Genomic DNA, 18,265 nt, shown 5'->3' with positions numbered 1-18,265 from the left:
ATTTATGGATGCAAAAACAATATCCAAAATGAACAAGAAACTCTGGAAAAACATGAAGTCGTGGTTTTCACCAAAACATGAAAAACATTTTGAGGGATTTGCTAAATGCTACTGCTGAATATTATATTCTGTGGCTTATAATGGGGAGTAAAAGTTAGATAAATCACTCTCCTGCCTGACAAGGAAAGCATCTATTTTAGAATGCCTCAAAAATTTGGTTGGTGTGTCATTATGATGACATATTCATTTTCCCCTAGGCCTCCATATTAAAATGCAATTTTATAGATGGTATCATAAATTTTAAGAACTGTATATGGCATTGACATTTGCCTGAATGTTCTTAAAAGTAATATGAAAGCAATAGGAAAAAGACGTCCAAGAAGAACAGAGCAGATGCATTTGCTCTATGTTCTACTGTAACATCAGCAGATTTCAGTATTTATGGAACTTTTACAGCATCTGTCACTTTTAGAAATATCAATAGTTCAAATTACTTTTGATTAAGTACTTGAGAGTCACTTTGTTAAAAGAGAGATGTGCATGCAAACCTAGTTTAAATTCATTCAAATAAAACCCAGATGAAGTGTTGAGGTCACGTAGATAAAAATATTCACACAAAAAAACCAAAAAACAAACAAACAAACAAACAAAAAAAAACAAAAAAAAAAACAAGGGAAAAGGGGGTGAAAAAGAGAGTTTTTGTGTCATAAAAGTGCATATTTGCAGAAATAAGGTGCATATTTTCCCCCATTAATTTTTAAAAGAATCTTCCATACTTAGAGCCTAGATCAGCAGAAGTCTCAGTTACTGAAAATTGCTATGTTTACAAATTTCCTTTTTAAACCGTTGTCCTGTAGAGTCTGATCTAAACAGAAAGAATGAGCACCTCAAGTGTGACCAGCCTCAGTATGACTGATTTGTATTTTAAAAGTAATATGAGATTTTGGATCTCTCCTAATTTCAAGGCACAGTTTGACTATCTCAAACAGCAGGATCATCAGGGTCACTTTCCTCTGGCCAGAATAGAATAATTCAAAATTGTGTGCCATTTCTAACAAATCAGTGATTAAATGAAGTCCTCACTATTTCTTAGCTTAGCTTATGGATATGAACCTAGAAGGAGATGCTAAATCTTCAAGGTGATTCATTCAAAATACCTGAGGCCTTTTAGCATTTTGACTGGGCATATTTAACATAGAATAACTGAATTTATTGCTATACTAAAGTTGGGTTTTAAAGTTATATAAAAGGGAGAACAAAGAAAGTGATGGATGAGGTCACTTGCAAAAAAATCTCTCTCTAACCAGGGTTTGGAGAAAAAAATCCTTGAATTTGTATATGGGCTGGTTATAAAAATAAAGGATCAAGTTTGAAAAGTTAAATACTGGAAAAATTAAATACTGGATCATGGCATTACTTGGAACAGTTTCTTTGGGAGAATAAAACATAGTATTCTTGTTTGCATAATGATTATTTTTGGTAAGAGCATTTAAAATCCCACTGTCAGTGAACAGAAGAAGACTGACTGCCTTTGCCTCAGTTTCAGTAACACTCCTATACCTGATAGAAAGAATTGCTTATTATATATGAAACATATTTTAGTTCAGCTTTTTCACCCAGAGGAACACTAATGTTCCAGGAATCTCACTAAATTTCAAGACTGGGGTCTGGAGCCATTCTCCTAATTTTAGTTCTTGTTAAGAAAAAAATCCTCCATATTTTACTCTTCACTTTGTAACTGAGGCAGTTTGAAGATGCTCAATATTTCAATGCAATCTTGATATAGAAGACATGGCCACAGAAAACACTCAGCTAAAGAAATTTGGAACATAAATGTGCTCAAATCTAAAGAAAGCCCTGCCTGCAGTACCACTGTCACCTCCCTCCTGCAACTAAACTGAACACAGCAATAAATATGATGCTACTACACTTACATTAAAGATTTATCTACACATCTCCTATAGAAATTTGCATTCATTGAAGTAAAAAAAAAAAAACAACAAAATAACAATCTCAACTCAAAGAAGCAGGAGAGGTTTTAGAAAAAAATTACATGGGCTTTTTGACAAGAAGCAAAGGCATTCTGACAGGGAACTGGTATTAGTAGGTACAGATGGTGAAACAGCAGCAACACTCAATTCCTCTGTAGTAACAGTTGCCAGACTCACTGATTTCAGAATTTTTTTGCCTATTTTATGCAGTTGAATCTTTGCTATTTGCATTAAGCCTTAGACTTTTATATGAAATCTGTTATAAGTGATGGGTTTCCAAATAAAAACCACAAAGCTCTAACAACAACAAACAAAAAAATCCCACTACAAATGAACAACAACAAAAAACCTCAATGACCCCAAAATAAAACAAAAACCCCAAAACCCAGTCTATGGATTTTGCAGTAAGTGTTGGTTTTGTTCCTTTTTTCCCCCTCTCATGGGCAGGAATAACTCAGTTTTCCATTTTATAACAATGTTCTTGTTTCTTACTGCCAGATTTAAATTCTAGTAGTGATCTGCAATAAACAACATTCTGGCACAGCTTAATTTTCAGTCAAATCCCTCTAGGGAACAGAGTGATTTAAATGAAATGTGTATCCCATCCTGCTGCTTACTGTAATCTACTCAGACCAAATGGGGATAAGGAATACTTACTTTACACAAATTAAAATGAGATGTTTTGGCCAAATTTGAACTCCAATGGAGGCATTTGAAAACATTACCCATAATCTTACTTTAGTCTCCCAAGTCAAGCTAATAAAAACTTCAAACTTCTCCCATTTATCACTGCTCCAGTTTCTGCCTCCAAATCCATTTTGCTTAACACAGAATATTGTCAGTCTTATAAAAAACCTAAAAATTGAACTACAGGCTGGGTACTTGTTTGCAAGTTTTCTGAGGGAAACTAGGACTGACAAGTCACATTGTCAGTGTGACTGAGAGGCTGCAGCTGGGTCAGTGATACTTTCATAGAACAAAGTTTGTATGCACCCAAAGTGAATTCCCCCCAAAAGAAAAATCACCTGAAAACATGCAATACAAGAGGGAAAGGAAAAATTATTCAAAATAAACTCTTAAAAATGCATCCTGTTGTAAACAAAATATCTAGCACATAAAGTTTACAGAACTAGAAATAAAAACCCACTGATATGCTTCAGAGTGAAGGTACTCTGCTCTTGTCTTTCATGGCATTATGATTTTACAGATACTATGGAACTCTTCTCCATGCTTTGGCATTAAAAAGCTTTCAAGCCTCTGTGTTTATTTTAGATAGAAAGTATAGTCCCCAAGCAATTTTAAATGTTCAATAATAAAGAGAATTATTGGGGGAATGGAAGCAACATCTTTTGCTTGAAAAACAGGCTTTTCTCTGTTACAATTACTAAAAATGAACAATCCCAAAACTTGTTGATGATGTATTAGAGATAATAACATGTGATACCCTCTCAAAGTTAAAACCAAATTGCAAATAATTGTGAAAAATGAATAAATATCAGGATATCTACTAACCCAACACATTTTAGAGATGATGGAAAACTTAATGATGAAACTTTTTCTAACTCCAAGAGAATTCTAGAACTAACACGTCAACCTTCTTCCTTGTACAGTGAAAAATCTCAATTACATCTCCAGCACTTTGTAGGTAACTGCATTGCCATTACTTTATAAATGCTATTTTATGTTTTAACAGGAGTATGAAATGAAAGTTGAGATCTCATGAAATGTTATAGAGGACTTCAATAATTTCTGAAGAATGCATCTTGTGGATTGGAGTCAGAAAGCTGTTTTCCTATTGACCTTCTAAAATCTTTTCTTATTAGTGGAAATATTCTGTGTTTGAGGAAATATTCTGTATTTGAAATTTCCCTTTTTTCTGGCACATTATTGTTCTTTCAGTATTGTATTCACTGCATTTTAAATAGTAGGTTAAATACAAGACAAAAAATTGATGGTTATTGCTTTTGCACTAAGTATCTAATTTTGTGAGATAAGAGACCTTGGATTCTGGCAAAATAAATCATAAGGTTTATCAAAATTCATTCCTTATTAAAGGTCAGTAACCATTGGGAAGTAGAAAAAACTGGTGAGATAAGCATCTGTACTTGAGTTAGGAACATCCAACAATTTCAAAATTACTTACTCTCATTTTGAAATCAGTGTGTTTTATCTCTATTCTGTAGCTGCCACACTTCACCTTTTAGTCTTTAGGTACTGTTATACTCTTGGCTGACAGACGGTAGAGATTTGTTATTCAATTTCTATGCTCTGAACAAATCACATCTCTGATAATCTAGACAAACTCACCACATTGTATTCTGTTATAAATCAATCCTGTTATAGCACAGAATTTTCAAACATGAAGCCTGGGTGGAATATTTACACATCAGATACTCCTTTCTTATATTTCCTTTTCCTTATCATAATAATCTGATTTATGATGATAGAAAATTTTGTCTACCAAAAATCCTTTACAGATAATGATAATTTCCATAAAGTCAAACTCAAGAGCTCACAGGGAGGTTTGAGAGTCAATTAATAAAGGATCAAGTTCTTGGGGAGAGGAAGCATTAAATGCTCTCCACACTTAGCCATCCAATTATATTTTATAGGTGCAACTGCATCTTCCTCTCTCTTAAAAGATTTGATATCTACACGTCCAAACCCAAAAGAGAAAGTGAGAAACTCATAAACTGATTTTTAAAAATTAACAACATGTATAAACTACAACAATTTTACCTGCAACCACTGGAGATTTCCTGTCATCCAGAAGCTGAATAGCAGTACTGGCTGTCACCACATTGCTCTTGTTGGAAGTTTCTGTGGGGTGTATTAAGGGGGAGAAAACTGAAACAATCCATTGCAAAACAAGGAAATTTAGGGTTTTCCCCCCTGATTTTAGATAGCAGTCTATGTGGATATAGTATTCAGAAAATAAAACAGGCAACATCACATATGCACAGAACATACTGGCACTGATATTTTAAATTCTCCAGCATGCCAAAAACAAACTTAAAACACTGAAATGAGCCATCAGATTTTGCCTCCCCTGCTAAAAGGGGCAGTGAAGGTGACAACTGGCAGGGCTTCTCAAAAATATGGACATTGACTCTGCTGGACTTGTGCTGCTTAAAATACTTGTTAAAATGTAGTTCTACCTGTGCAAATGGTAAATGAAAAGTGTCACACCACACTTTGGGGATTCACTTGCAGACCCACGAAACACACCCGGGTCAAAGTAGCTGCAAATTTCAACGCCTATTTCAGATCAATATTTGAGATCAGCTACAAAGCCCACTCTGCACTGACACTCTTGGGATCCTTTCAGCATCATGCATGGTTCAGGATTCAAGGAATGACAAAATTACAGACCTGTGCTGAATGGGATTGAGTAGACAAAGCTCCCAGGTATTTGTTCAGCAGCTCTTCTGTACCAGAGTGGAAAATGATCAGCGTTAAAAATGTTCTCCTTATCTTCAGCTGTCAGGAAGTCTCTTGAGAAAAAAATAGAGAAAGAAAACAATTGTTGTTTGTTGCATAGCACATAATGGTTTCTAGCTTTGAAAAAAGCTAGAAACAAAAAAAAAAAAGCAGCAGTCTTTTACAAAAGAAAATGGTTTAGCACAATTTTTCTAATAATACTTGCTCAACAAAAGAGTTAAATTTAGTTACTGATAATTATTTGTGACACACAATAACTTTTATTGTGAAAGACATATAAAACACTAAAACCAGTACCTCTAAGTACCACTGAAATTGTTTTTAATTATTTGTGTAAATAAAAAATGCTTAAACTAAAAAGCCTTTTTCTTTCAGCACAATATAAGAACTGTAAGCTGCACAAGGTGGAAAAGGCACTGGAGATTTGCTAGTCTGTTACCACTGGTGATCACTCTTAGGTAGTGAAAAAAAGGTAATTTTACAGCCTATGTTCAAAATATAATGTAGGGGATGGTAGAGGACAACCAAGTACTTTATTCCTCAATAATTTCCACAAATTCTGTCTGTTGACAGAAGAAAATTTATGCCAAGAACAAGTATAATGTCCACTCCATTGTTCTGGTTTTCTGTTCTACAGTGACAAATTGTAGTGCTGTTGATGTCACCTACTTGTACAACAATATCTGTCCTCAGATAAGCCCACAGAACTTTATATTCAGTCAAGTTAGTTTATCAATAAATATCAAACACAGATTTACTTTTATATGCATAATACCTCCACTAGATTATATCTTCTCCAAGGAAAATGGGAAACTCTTGTATGATGAGGTCTCCTGATTAGTCTTTCACCCAGTCCAATTCTGTCCCTTGGGTTTATTTCAATACCAAAAATATTTTCCACAACAATGATGCAAAATCCCTGAAAAAGCCTAGAGGTATTTGTTTTCAGGTGGTGTAGTAAAAGATGTAGCATGTTTGTAATTTCTCTGAAGAGAGATGTGAGGCTGCAGGTGTGTGTGCAGGGAAAGCAGATTTATAGGCTGCAGGTGTAAAATAGTTCATTGTTCTAAATGTTCCAGTCAAAGAACTAATTTAAGGGATCTTAGGATATCTCTCTAACTTGCTCTGTGTGAAGGATTAATAAAACAGACTATTTTTTTCCCTCTCTTTTCTCCCCTGGCTGCCAGGCAGAGTTTGTTACTCACTGGTTGGTCAGCTGCTCTGGCCCCACAAACAGGTTGATCCGAGAGAGCCCAGTGCGTGTCCCAAGGAAGGCAACTTCCACCCCCTTGTCAGAGTTCCTGAAACACAGCAGAGCCAAAGGCTGAGACAGTAAACAGATAGAGCTGCTTCCCTGCCACAGAAAGCACAAGTGTATATGTCTTTAAGATTATTCTATGCATAGTTCCCTTATTTATTGATTTATTTTTAAATACTGGTTTTAAGTTATAGCCATCTGGGTTTTGAATGGTATGCAGTGTAGAATTGCTATTTAGACTAAGAATCATTAAAAAAGCCAAACACAATACATTTTGTAGGATTTGTAGGAAGGGATTATATGGATAGAATAATAGAATAAAAAGGTGTGGCATAGCTACATACAAACTATTTAATAATCAGTGATACACAGTGATTCTGAGATGGGCAGGAGTTCCCAGTCCACTCAACATTTCCGTGCTATATTTATGCTTCAAGTCATAGCTGTGACTATTGTTTAGGTAAGCAAACATTTTAAAACAGGCAGCTGAGAGTTAGACTTAGCTGTCATCAGAACAGGCTTTAGCCTCTAAAACTTGGGAAAAAAACCATGGTCATGGCAGGCAGCTCAAACTGAACTCCTCTGCTGCACTGTTATCAGTACCAAGCTGTTTTAAAACCAATTCTTATATGGCTGCAAGAGCTTCAGTCCCATTACTACAAAACCAGGGACCAGAGGCATTTTCTCGTTTCATGAATGAGACAGAATGAAGAAAAGTCAGAATCTGAAAGGGCTTCAAAAGTCTCCTCCTGGCATCATTCCACAGCTGTCCTTGTGCTTTGGATCTGTTATTCCATTGTGTAGGATGACACCTTGCACCTCTCAATGACCACAGTTTATTAACATGCAACAATTTCTTATCTTTATCTTTCCAGAGAAGGCTGGATAGCTCTTTGATGAACCAGATCTTATCAGGTTGCTTTTATTTATTCATGTTGCTTTTATTTATACTGCACAGCAAAGTATTTTTTCATTCACCTTCTAGAAAATGGTTGAAATTGAGGAAAATCTTATCAGGATAATCTCCCAAATTGCCTTTCAACCACTGCATTTCATGCAAACTGCCAAGCTTAATACCTGTTTACTCCAATATGGATAAAACCTTGTTACTTAACACCTTAGTACATCATAGCACAAATAAATAAAGTAGAAGATATAAACTCTGAAAAGGACTGGCTAATCTCCTGACTCTTCCTAACAGGAACCTAGATCACAAGTAGTTCTGGAAAATAAACATATCAAGGATTAATGAAATTATTTTCCAGTGCAAGTTTTTCTATATATAATTTATTCTGAGGCAAAGTACCAATGGCATCAAAAATTTTGTTAAATTGTACATTAAATTTCCCAAGTGCCCTTTGTTAAAAACACACAGAAGTATAAGTTGCAATTAGGGTACAATTTCACCAGTTTTATTGTGGAAATTTCAGCTAATCATCATTACATACCCTGTAAGATAAACACTTCACATTGAACTCAAACTTGGTGGCATTTAGGATTCAAGAGTTAGTGTAATATTTTCATGGATATCAGGATTTGTAAGACATTCTACCAGTTCATTAACATAAATAATAAAAATACAGCCATGACTGATGAATAATGATGGACACAAATATAACTTACTCTGATTTATTCAATGCTAGACTGGTCCAATAAGCTTCAATTGGTGCACTCACAACAGCATCAAACAAAACTTCCTGGATCAATTCTTTATCACCTACCACAGAACAATAAAATCAGTAAATGTATGTGCATATAAAGACTTTTCTTAGATGACTAAACAATAGGGTTTTCTTACATTTCACCTTATCTGTGATAAGCTTTCCAACTTTTTCACTACAAAGGATTTACTACATAATATTACACTGTGTTTTACCACAATACAGTTTTTCACATATAATTTCATTGCATTAGTAACAATTTTAGGTCAAAACTCAATGACACTCCACTTCATGTAACTCATTCATGGTTATATTACCTAATGCTCATGTCTGCATGTGCCATAAGATTAAAACAAGTAGGCCTAGTAAGAGTCACAAAAGCTCTGCATTTCTGCAAACATACAGAATATGCACCATCTGATTTTTTCATTCTGCTTTGCAGTTCAGAAATGCTAATTACATATGCATCCTCCCTAAAGTACTAATGAAATATCAGGTATACTCTTTAGAGGCATGATCCAAGGATTGATTCCCATCTGTCCTGTTTAATTTATAAACCAGATGGGGTGATAATCTTGCAAAGTACAGCTACACCAGAACAGAAACTTGAATGTTTGGTACAGGCACATAGCTTACTGTAAAAGTTGAAAAATTGTATCATAATTAATACCAATAATAGTAATACATAATTAATTCTAATAAATAACAATATCTTTATTGATATCCTGAGAAAAGCTCAAAACCATATGAAATTGCAACATCAGCTAAGCAATCCTATCACTGGTTCAACTAAGTAGCTTTGCATTTTGTGGCAGGTTAAGTATGACAGCTTTTGGCTGGGATAAGCCTGCAAATCCACGTTTAACCAAGTACTTGCATTGGAGCAGGGGCTCCTTCACTGGTTGGACTAAGTAGATTTGCATTTTGTGGCAGGTTTGTTATGACAGTTTCTGGCTGGATAAAGCCTGCAAATCCACGTTTAACCCAGTACTTGCATTGGAGCAGGGGCTCCTTCCCTGTGAGGTAGCGTTTGATCGCTTCCAACTGAGTCATCTGCCGGTGCTCAGGGTGCAGGTCAGTGTTGCAGTAGGACCTGTGAACACGTTGTCAAAACAGTAAAAAGTTATTTGTACAAGCATAATCTTTCTTTGTCTTTGAACATAAAGAACTGTGCTCTGCAAGCACAAACAATATGAAACCAAGGAGGGTAACAGACACTAATTTCATGCTTTATTTAAGGCTTACCATTCGTCTGCTAAAGATACATCAGGGTGTTCTAAATCATGTAAACCTGTAACGGGAATAATAATGGGTTATTTAGGGAGAAGTCTGTGTAACAGATGGTTATTTGCATACACTCCATAATATAAACCCTTCTTGGAAAGTGCATTATTACCATAATGAAATAAATCACAGTAAACTATGTTCAAATGCACTTCAGGGTCTAACAAACCGGCAAAACTAGTTAAATCAAATCTAAAACTGAAAAGGTATGAAAAAAAAATTGTGCTGATATGTTTAACTTATGTGAGTTTTTCACATAATATATTTAAAGTTTAGAAGATAATTTGAGCAAAGGCAAATGCAAAATGGTAACAGACTCCTGTTCATACTCCCTTGTTCTCTTTGGCCAGTAAAATCCTTTATGCTAAAATACACACTTTTCATTTCATGTGAGCTGTTCTCCTCTCTTATAAAGAAAAAATTCATTGAGGACAATTCCCTCAAAACCTAAGCACACAGCCCATGAACACAATCACCAATTTATGGGATTGTTCAGAAAAGGTTTTTTGTACTAACAGGTCACACATACGCTTGTAAATAAGAACCATATCATTAGTTATATAGCACAATAAAAATGTACTTTGGTAATTTTAAAAAGTCTTAAACCACTTATCAATAGACAATAAGCAAATAGAGTTCAGAAGGCAGCATCTGGGTCTAGCCCCCTGGAGTACACAATGAACAAGGACAGAGCAACCATGACTAAGGAGGGCAGGGAAGCCAAACCTGAGCTGAAATTGTGGTCCCTGGGGAGGGCAGTGAGATGAAGTGAGAGAGAATCAGTGAAGGTAAGAGTGGGAACTGTTGTGGTTCTGTTAACACTTCTGGGGGTGCATCTGGGACTCAGACTGCCTGAGATGTGTGACTGGATTAAAGAACATTGATGACAGGGATGCTGGGAACAGTCTGGGGAGGGAGTAGCTCCAAGTCTCCTGTTTGTCTCCTTTGTAGCTGCTGTGCAGATACTCAAACTTCAAGGCACTTCTTTCACATCTCTCCTGAGAAGAACATATGTCCCAAAATACAGCCAAAGACCTGAAGAAATTAGCTGTCTTGCTTAACAACACTGATAAACAAGAATATTTGGAAATAAAGACTTCAGCATAAAATCTGAAAGTGTTCCTCTATTAAAACACTTTTTGCTCAGCAGCTTCTAAAATTTTCAACCTTCCCTCCAACACTCTGAAATTCCTCCACTCTCCTTCATCTTCAGATACCTTCTTGCCAAACAACTTTATGATTCACAGTTGACTCCTCCACTCATTTAGTTGGGGACTTATCAAAAAGCAAAACCAAGGAACAGTTTTTTCCCTGGGTACTTCTACTACTATCATAAACATGCAAATCCTTGTAGCTAATGCACATACCAGTTATAGCTCTGAAAGATTTCACAATGTATAGTCTGTGAACAAAACCAACAGCCATTACAGTGCTCTTAGTGGTTACTTCATTCAGAAAACACCACAAGTAATTAACACTGGGCTATGAGTTGTTCTCTGAAATACTGAGAGAAGAGGATGGAAAATGATCACATCTAAAGAAGATTCACAAACAGTCTGACTATGCCTGAAACCCTGTGAAGTAAAAGATCTTTAAGAAAAAAAAAAAGGCTAACACTCTTATGGAATCTGCAGACAAGGAACTACCAAATTAACAATAAAACTACTGTGCAAGCCACATGAGAAGTTAGGTACCTTACCTTCTTCTACAGTTACATTCCCTCTGAAGAAGTATTTTCCATGTCCTCTAGAGAGAGCCACACCTAAACTGTGCAGAGAAATAAAGCAGACCTTGAAATCTGTGAGACAAACAATAGCAGACATTCAGAGCTATTTTCATTTTTAACATTTCCAGCTCATGTACTATGATTAACTTAAAACTGTTTGTTTCCAAACCCTCACCAATTATATTTATTGTTCAATTAGTTGCTTCAATGATGTCTCAGTTCTGATGTGCCTGCAACAATTGGCTATATTTATGTGTGCTTAGAGGTGCAGTAAACCATTATTCCCTGGCAAACTAATAAATGAGCCCCTCTAAGCTCACTGCTGTTCACCTAGCATGAGATTTCTTCAGCTGAGCCTTGAACATGACCATGGCCTCACAATGAGGGAGACAATTTTTCGTAAATCAGACGAAGCTGTTGAGAAAGTGCAGAAGTGTGGGAATTGATGGTGCTACTGACAGGAAAAGAATTTCAAATGTGACAACAGCATCATGACTCCTTCTGGACTAATTTTTCTGTGTTTCATATTTTTAGCTAGCATAGCTCTTTTGTATTGACTTCAGCTTCATAAATTCTCAACAGTTACACACTGTGTTTTGGTCTGGTTTTCAGTCTACCATTTAAAACATCCAAGTTTAATGAAGTGGCTGGGGGATCCCATGCCTCTTGCTATTGAACACAAACACAGAATACCTTCTGGCATTCATTCATTGAAGGGGATTATCCTGAGCTAGGAATCTGCAGTAATCAGCAAGACTGCAAATGCATGGGCTAGTACTTGAAGTACATGGAAAGGCACCAAATCCAAGAGCACACAAACTGCAATCAACAGCTCAGTCTGGGAAAGGGCTGAACACTAAACATCTTTGACACTGCAGTGTGCAGTTGTCCCAAATCTACACAACAATCCAAAACGAGACACATACCATGTTGAAAAAGGAATTTTCTTAACTATATTTCTGTCCTTAGCACCATAACTCACACTACATGCATGTACATAGCTCAATTTCTGTTTACCTAATAGTGCAAGAGTGCCAGTGCCAAAGAAAAACAAACAAAAAAGAAATTCAAACAGCAATCAGAAAAAAACTGCACCACATGAAAACAAAACAAAAAACCCGCTGAGTATTATCACCCATCAGTAAATTTTAACATGCATTAGAGGTCAGAGGAATGTGCCTATAGTTTCTCTGTGTGGTAATGTAGCTCAAGTTATGTGAAACTCTTCCATTGAAGAAAATTTCATTTGAGTATCACAACTGCCAAACTCCTGCCTCAAGTGCCAAGTACAGTTAGGGCTCTTATGTTAGCAGATTATTTCTAGTTCAAATGTGAGCATTTTTGAAGTGACTACCTGTTTTTCCTTTCCTTTTTTTTTTCCCCTCCTAAAATACATGCAAAAATTACCAGCTTACTTGGTTTTAGTTATAGAAATCCGCTGAAGGTTGTTCAGAGAAAAAAACATCCAAACCTCAAATTGGAAGTGAAATACTATCTCGTTTTACATTACATTCTTGTTGTGGAAAAAAATAATAAAATGGGGCTCAAGATGTAGTTACTTAAATGGATTATAGTATTTATAGCTCTCCAAGTACTTGCGAAAGCCTTTCGTTCAACGTAAACCTCAACTGAATATTTTTTCAATGAAACGTAAGCCATGACAAACACTGGGACTTTGCCTGTGTGAGCTTGCACAAACTTTCCATCCCTGGAAAAGCTGAAAGGAATGCTGGTAGGCTCCTTTTCCTTGCTATTTTCAGCATTGTCCAGGGATATTTCATTGTCAGCCTGTGCTGATGAGCTTTTAATGAGTTCACAGGGTCTGTATAAGCACAAATTCAATGAGTTGGGTGAAGCGTCCATTTATTATGGCCGGCTCTACCTGAATGGAGTACCCTTGATGTCTGTATAATAGTAGTCATTTGTCATCACCAGGACCCGCTTCTAGATTCACAACAAGAAAGTCAGAAGGAGAGAGGGGAAGAAGTTAGTTTGCTGTAAGAAATGTATAAAAGATCAAGCGGTTAGTCACTGACATAATTAGAAGCAAAGTTTACATTCAGTGAGTGAAAAAAAAAATACTGCAGGGAGTCATATTTAAAGCCAACCTTAAAAATAATTTTAAAATTATCTGCTTGTGTTATATTTAGTTGGAATACTATTATAGATATTTTACCCCTTTGTCCACTGTCTTCTTCACTTCCATGGAGAATTTTCCTGTTTTCCGATTCACCATTGCATTTCGAAGCTGAAATGAAGAAACTGTGTGTCAACTCCTTTATTTACTTTTGCTGTAATCCTTTAAACTCTGAACTCTCCAGTACATTCATCTGGCCTAAGTAGCACTCAATTTTCTTCATTCCAATAATTCTATTACACACTGGAGAACCCATTTACAGATTTTATTAGTGACTGTATAGGCCAAGGCTCCTGCCATACTATTTCAAGCTGAAGTATAAAAGGCAGGAGTTCTCAGCATCCTTCATAGTAAAATACCTTTTTGTGTAGTAATCTGGATTTTATTTAGTATGTGACTACTATTCAGTATTTACTGCATGGCAAGGCAAGGACTAGATTCCTAGCTGGATTTAACTGGTTAGACCAGTGTTTAAATACATTAACATTGACACAGATAACAAGAAAATAAAAAAGAGTAAAAACCCCTTATCTTACACTATTTATTCTGCTTAAGAATCTATGTTGGGCTGCATCCTTAACTAGCACCAGAATCTTTATCCTAACTGCATCAAAAATTAGCACTAGGCCATGAAAAACAGAATGGCAGCCCATTGGATCAGTAACATGATCCAGGGGGAACACACAGCCAGAGTGCTTCTCAATTCCCTCTGGTTGTCCATTGGTGTCCAGGCACCCCTTGAAAGGTATTGAATTTTAGCTCTGTAGTGGAGTCCTAGGCCAGTCACAGATTTAACAATTGGCCTGGACCTCTCCACGTCTTCCAAAAGACATTTTAAATCCCCTTCAAAAATGTGTTTCATTGCTTTAGAAGCCAAAAATTCAGAGAAGCTAGGGAAAACAGAAAACAAATGGAAAAGGCTTTATACACAATGATTTAGCTGCTGCTCTGCAAGTTCAATATGTTACTTTTTAGATCACCACACAACCACATACACTTTTCCTGTAATTTTCTTTTTCTACATGAGCTACAGGCTCACAAATCTGGGAGCTGCCAAGTCCCTGGTCCACCATCCCTAAAACCTCTGCCCTTAGCACACCTTGATGCTCCCTGCCTTCCTCCCAAAGGACACACAACCTCTCTCACAAATGAATGTGCCATGATGGTGAAAAGATTAAAAAAACCCAACAGCCATCCCCCAGACAAAATGACCATCAGTGTCCCCAAGGATGAGGACAGGGTCTCTGGGCTGAAACTGAGGAAAGACAAGACAGGTGTTTTGAGAAATCCTCAGCCTTCAGGTTTTGAATCTGTCTATTCATCAGTTCAGTTCAGGGAAGAAATTAAAAAGTTGCTGTTTAGCAGTTACAGCATGTATAAATGGAAACATTTAATTTGAACAGTCTTAGATTTACTAATGGAAGATTTATTTTGCTTTTTGTGGGAAAAAGCACCTATAGATCTTTCACAGCTGTAATTTTCATTACAATTTGAAAATTCCACTATTACAAATCAATTTAGCATTTAAAATGCAGGAAAATATTAGCAAAATGAGCATTTTTCTGTCTCTTCTATTGCATATCTCTCTAAACACAATTTTGGACATCATGTTCCTGCTGAATAAATATCTCCTGTTCTACAGTACCTCATGCCAGATTGAGCAATTCAGTTGAGTTTTAAAAAGAAATTGTGAAGACAAACGTCAATGTGGTCTGCAGGCTGAGTTAGTATGGAGGGGAAAGAAAGTCACCGAACTTGCCAGTGAAATATCTACTTTTATTCTCACAAACAAGTTGAGCATGGCCGACTTATCAAAAACTGCAAACTTTGCAGCTCTTTAAATTTAATTCTGGGGCATCTAGTTTTGAATTAACAGTCTTACTCCTCTGTCACTGAGTGTAAAAGAATAATTTTTAGCTGGAGGCATATATATAATAAAGCATATATTTTACTGTAGATTTTTTTTAACAATACATAATAGGCAATTCTGGAAATAGTTTCCTATTTTAAGTTTTGTGGTTTTGGACTTGGAGAGCTGGTCTTAATTAACCATCTACTTTCTAACATTTACAGAACAGTTTCATTTATCTTTAACATGGTTTTCATTTTTCTCCTATTCGTGCCTGTCGTTGTCCAAGACCCATTCCTCCCACAAGCCTCAGGCAAGTCATAGATTTACTTAAAGGATCTCCAAACTCTCAGTAGTGTTTAAGATCAAGCCTGCATGTGGGATTTAGAGTTTTACTCTTTTTTTTTTTTTTTTTTTTTTCCCTGCTTGCTGTGATTGCATTTCTTGGCTTTGTAATCTGGTTTCTCAGCTCTTCTGCAGTTTCATCTCCCTCCTCAAATGCATAAAATAAGCACTGCCTCAGCTGGCTTCAAGCCTCAAAACATTCATTCATGGTCTTTTTTTTTATTTGGAAAAAAAATTATTTCATTCAGCTAGAAATTATAACAGAAGAATTTTAGGTGAGTTAATGAGAAAAAGGTTTCTATCTAAATTGAAACTTCTCCTCTTTGGTACTGTATATTTGCAAACCTTGCTGGAAGACACTGTTAACTTAACAAGCTCATGCTAAAATCTCTGTTTCTAATAAAATGCCTTAACAGCAAGATAGCAGGTACTGTTAAACTGGAAAATGAGCTGATATATTTATGACAACAATATTTCACAGTGAAAAAAATTCTAACCTTAGTTTGGCCACCTTTTCCTCATTGGATCACTGAAGAAAACCCATGTCTTCACCTTTCAGAGTAATAGGCATTATTGCTCCTTCAGCAAAATATCTTTCAATCAATTCCTAACAACTCAGTTTCACTGCTGCAGTATGAGATCATTCTATATTCTTGGAAAACTATGTAACCATGAAATTAATGTGGCAAAAAGTAAGAAAATGTCTTAATCAGCTTCTACGTGAGTGTTTCATGGGAGAAAAATATACCAGTAGTAGTTTATGTTATTAAAAGCAGCTATATGAATACATGAATTCTTTGCCTCTGCAGTTGAATAAACAATGCTTTACTACTCAAGCTTGAAAAAAAATCAAGAACATCAAATCCAAGGCCTTGGGTGAAGCATAGCCACGTGTACCTTGTTTCTGTGTTACAGTTAAAAACTCATTTTTAAGAAACATATTTTATAGGTAAAAGAAACATTCAGATGAAATGTATGTATATATTTTTCATCAAAATGTGAAATAAAATTTCTGCAGCCTTCAGATAGGACAAAGCTCAATTTTTAAAGAAATTTTCGGAAAAAGTGATGGCGTTTATGGGTCTCAATCAGAGAAAACTGAATCTGGACTTTCATGTGTACTCAGGTAGAATCTCAATTATAAATAAAAATTGACTTTCAATATCACAGAAATAGCGCAATGTCCCATTACCTGAATCACTGAACTTCTACTGAGATACGATTAAAAAATGGAAAATTAAGCAGAGGAAGTAATGGAAGAAATATGAAAGAAAAAAGAAAACAAATCAAGGAAAAATAACAGCAAGAAAAATCATGAAGGTTTAAAATCTGTAACTACAATAATAACATTTGAAAGGACAGAGGAGATTTTAAAGGTCATTAGCAGAGAAACTGATTGAATAACAAAGGATCAAAGTTAAGAGAAAAAGCAGGGTATAAACCGTGAGGCCAATGAGATTGGCTAGATTGCAGAAGGCTGCTACAATATATGAAAATCTTATGAGGAAACCTTAGATAGTGTGTGCATAGAAAATGACGCAAAACCATAAAAACGTTGAAAAAGTTTGTGTGTGCACTCCAACACAAAACTGCAGCTTAGGAAGTGGAGTGGCCTCTGAGGAGAGGCTGAGGACAATCTATCACCTGGTGAAACAGACCTTGCCTGAAACACAGATGAACTGCTGCACTATTCACCAAGGGGGTGGAGAGAGCGGGGAATGCAAGATATATATTTTGTAAGGGAGAAGGAAAATACAGACTTCTGTCAGAACAGAGATCAAGAAATTAGGACATCTGAAGACTGACAAGACTCCAGGGGCTGCTGTACGTGATCCATCCCAGATTTCGGAAGGACATGACACAGTAAATATGGGAACCTTCAGTGGATGCATTCAAACCTCTCTGGAAAAGCGGAGGGACTTGAGAGGAGCTAGCACAGCACTGATATTTGAGAAGGGATCCAGGAGACATCTATGAAAAATACAGACATGCAGTCGTGACTTTGGCAGGGGGGACCTTCTGGGAAAAACTAAATTACGGGACAGAAAGGTGAACACCTGGAAAGTTACGATTTAATTAGGGACAGTCAGCACACATTCACACAAAACGGATCATGCCTAACAAATCAGATTTATGGAGGAAGTGACAGAAGGAACAGGCAAAGGTTAAGCCATGGACATAAGGAAAGCTTTTGATACAGTACTGCAGAAAAGGCCTAGCCTGAAAAGTAAGAAAGAATAAGATAAAGAGCAAACTACAGAGTAGATGGAGCCCTGAAAAATTAGGTTAATGGAAAGCATTGTGTGATAGACACAGAACTCCTGCTCCTGCAGCTACCCATGTGTCTGAAATTAGAGTTTGGAGTGAAACTCTGCTCTGCACATAAGTCAAAGAATCCAATTTTGTTTATTCATCTTCATACAGTAAGTAAAAACCTCCCATTACTTCCATTAAGGAAAAAAGGATCTCATGGAAAGAAGTTACGCTAATTTCTGAGTTTCATCAGTTGTCTGGGCCAGCCCTGAGGAGACATTCTATTCCTGTTTCTGGTGCTATATTCGCTATCCAGCACA

General features: G+C 36.2%; 1 protein-coding gene across 1 annotated transcript in view; it reads right to left on the bottom strand.

Moving 5' to 3' along the window:
- The window catches only part of CACNA2D3 (calcium voltage-gated channel auxiliary subunit alpha2delta 3), a 382,512-nt gene that overhangs the window by 73,672 nt on the left and 290,575 nt on the right, over window positions 1–18,265 (bottom strand). Inside the window, exons 19-27 of the mRNA XM_058812839.1 lie at window positions 13,538–13,609; window positions 13,244–13,305; window positions 11,335–11,402; window positions 9,597–9,642; window positions 9,347–9,444; window positions 8,314–8,407; window positions 6,638–6,733; window positions 5,364–5,485; window positions 4,731–4,811 (exon numbers count right to left, since the gene is read on the bottom strand). Coding sequence (XP_058668822.1) covers window positions 4,731–4,811; window positions 5,364–5,485; window positions 6,638–6,733; window positions 8,314–8,407; window positions 9,347–9,444; window positions 9,597–9,642; window positions 11,335–11,402; window positions 13,244–13,305; window positions 13,538–13,609 — 739 coding nt within the window. The remainder of the gene's footprint in view (window positions 1–4,730; window positions 4,812–5,363; window positions 5,486–6,637; window positions 6,734–8,313; window positions 8,408–9,346; window positions 9,445–9,596; window positions 9,643–11,334; window positions 11,403–13,243; window positions 13,306–13,537; window positions 13,610–18,265) is intronic.

The sequence above is a fragment of the Ammospiza caudacuta genome, chromosome 12, assembly GCF_027887145.1.
Source record: "Ammospiza caudacuta isolate bAmmCau1 chromosome 12, bAmmCau1.pri, whole genome shotgun sequence".
Lineage (NCBI taxonomy): Eukaryota > Metazoa > Chordata > Aves > Passeriformes > Passerellidae > Ammospiza > Ammospiza caudacuta.
This window is presented reverse-complemented; position numbering and strand designations above follow the sequence as displayed.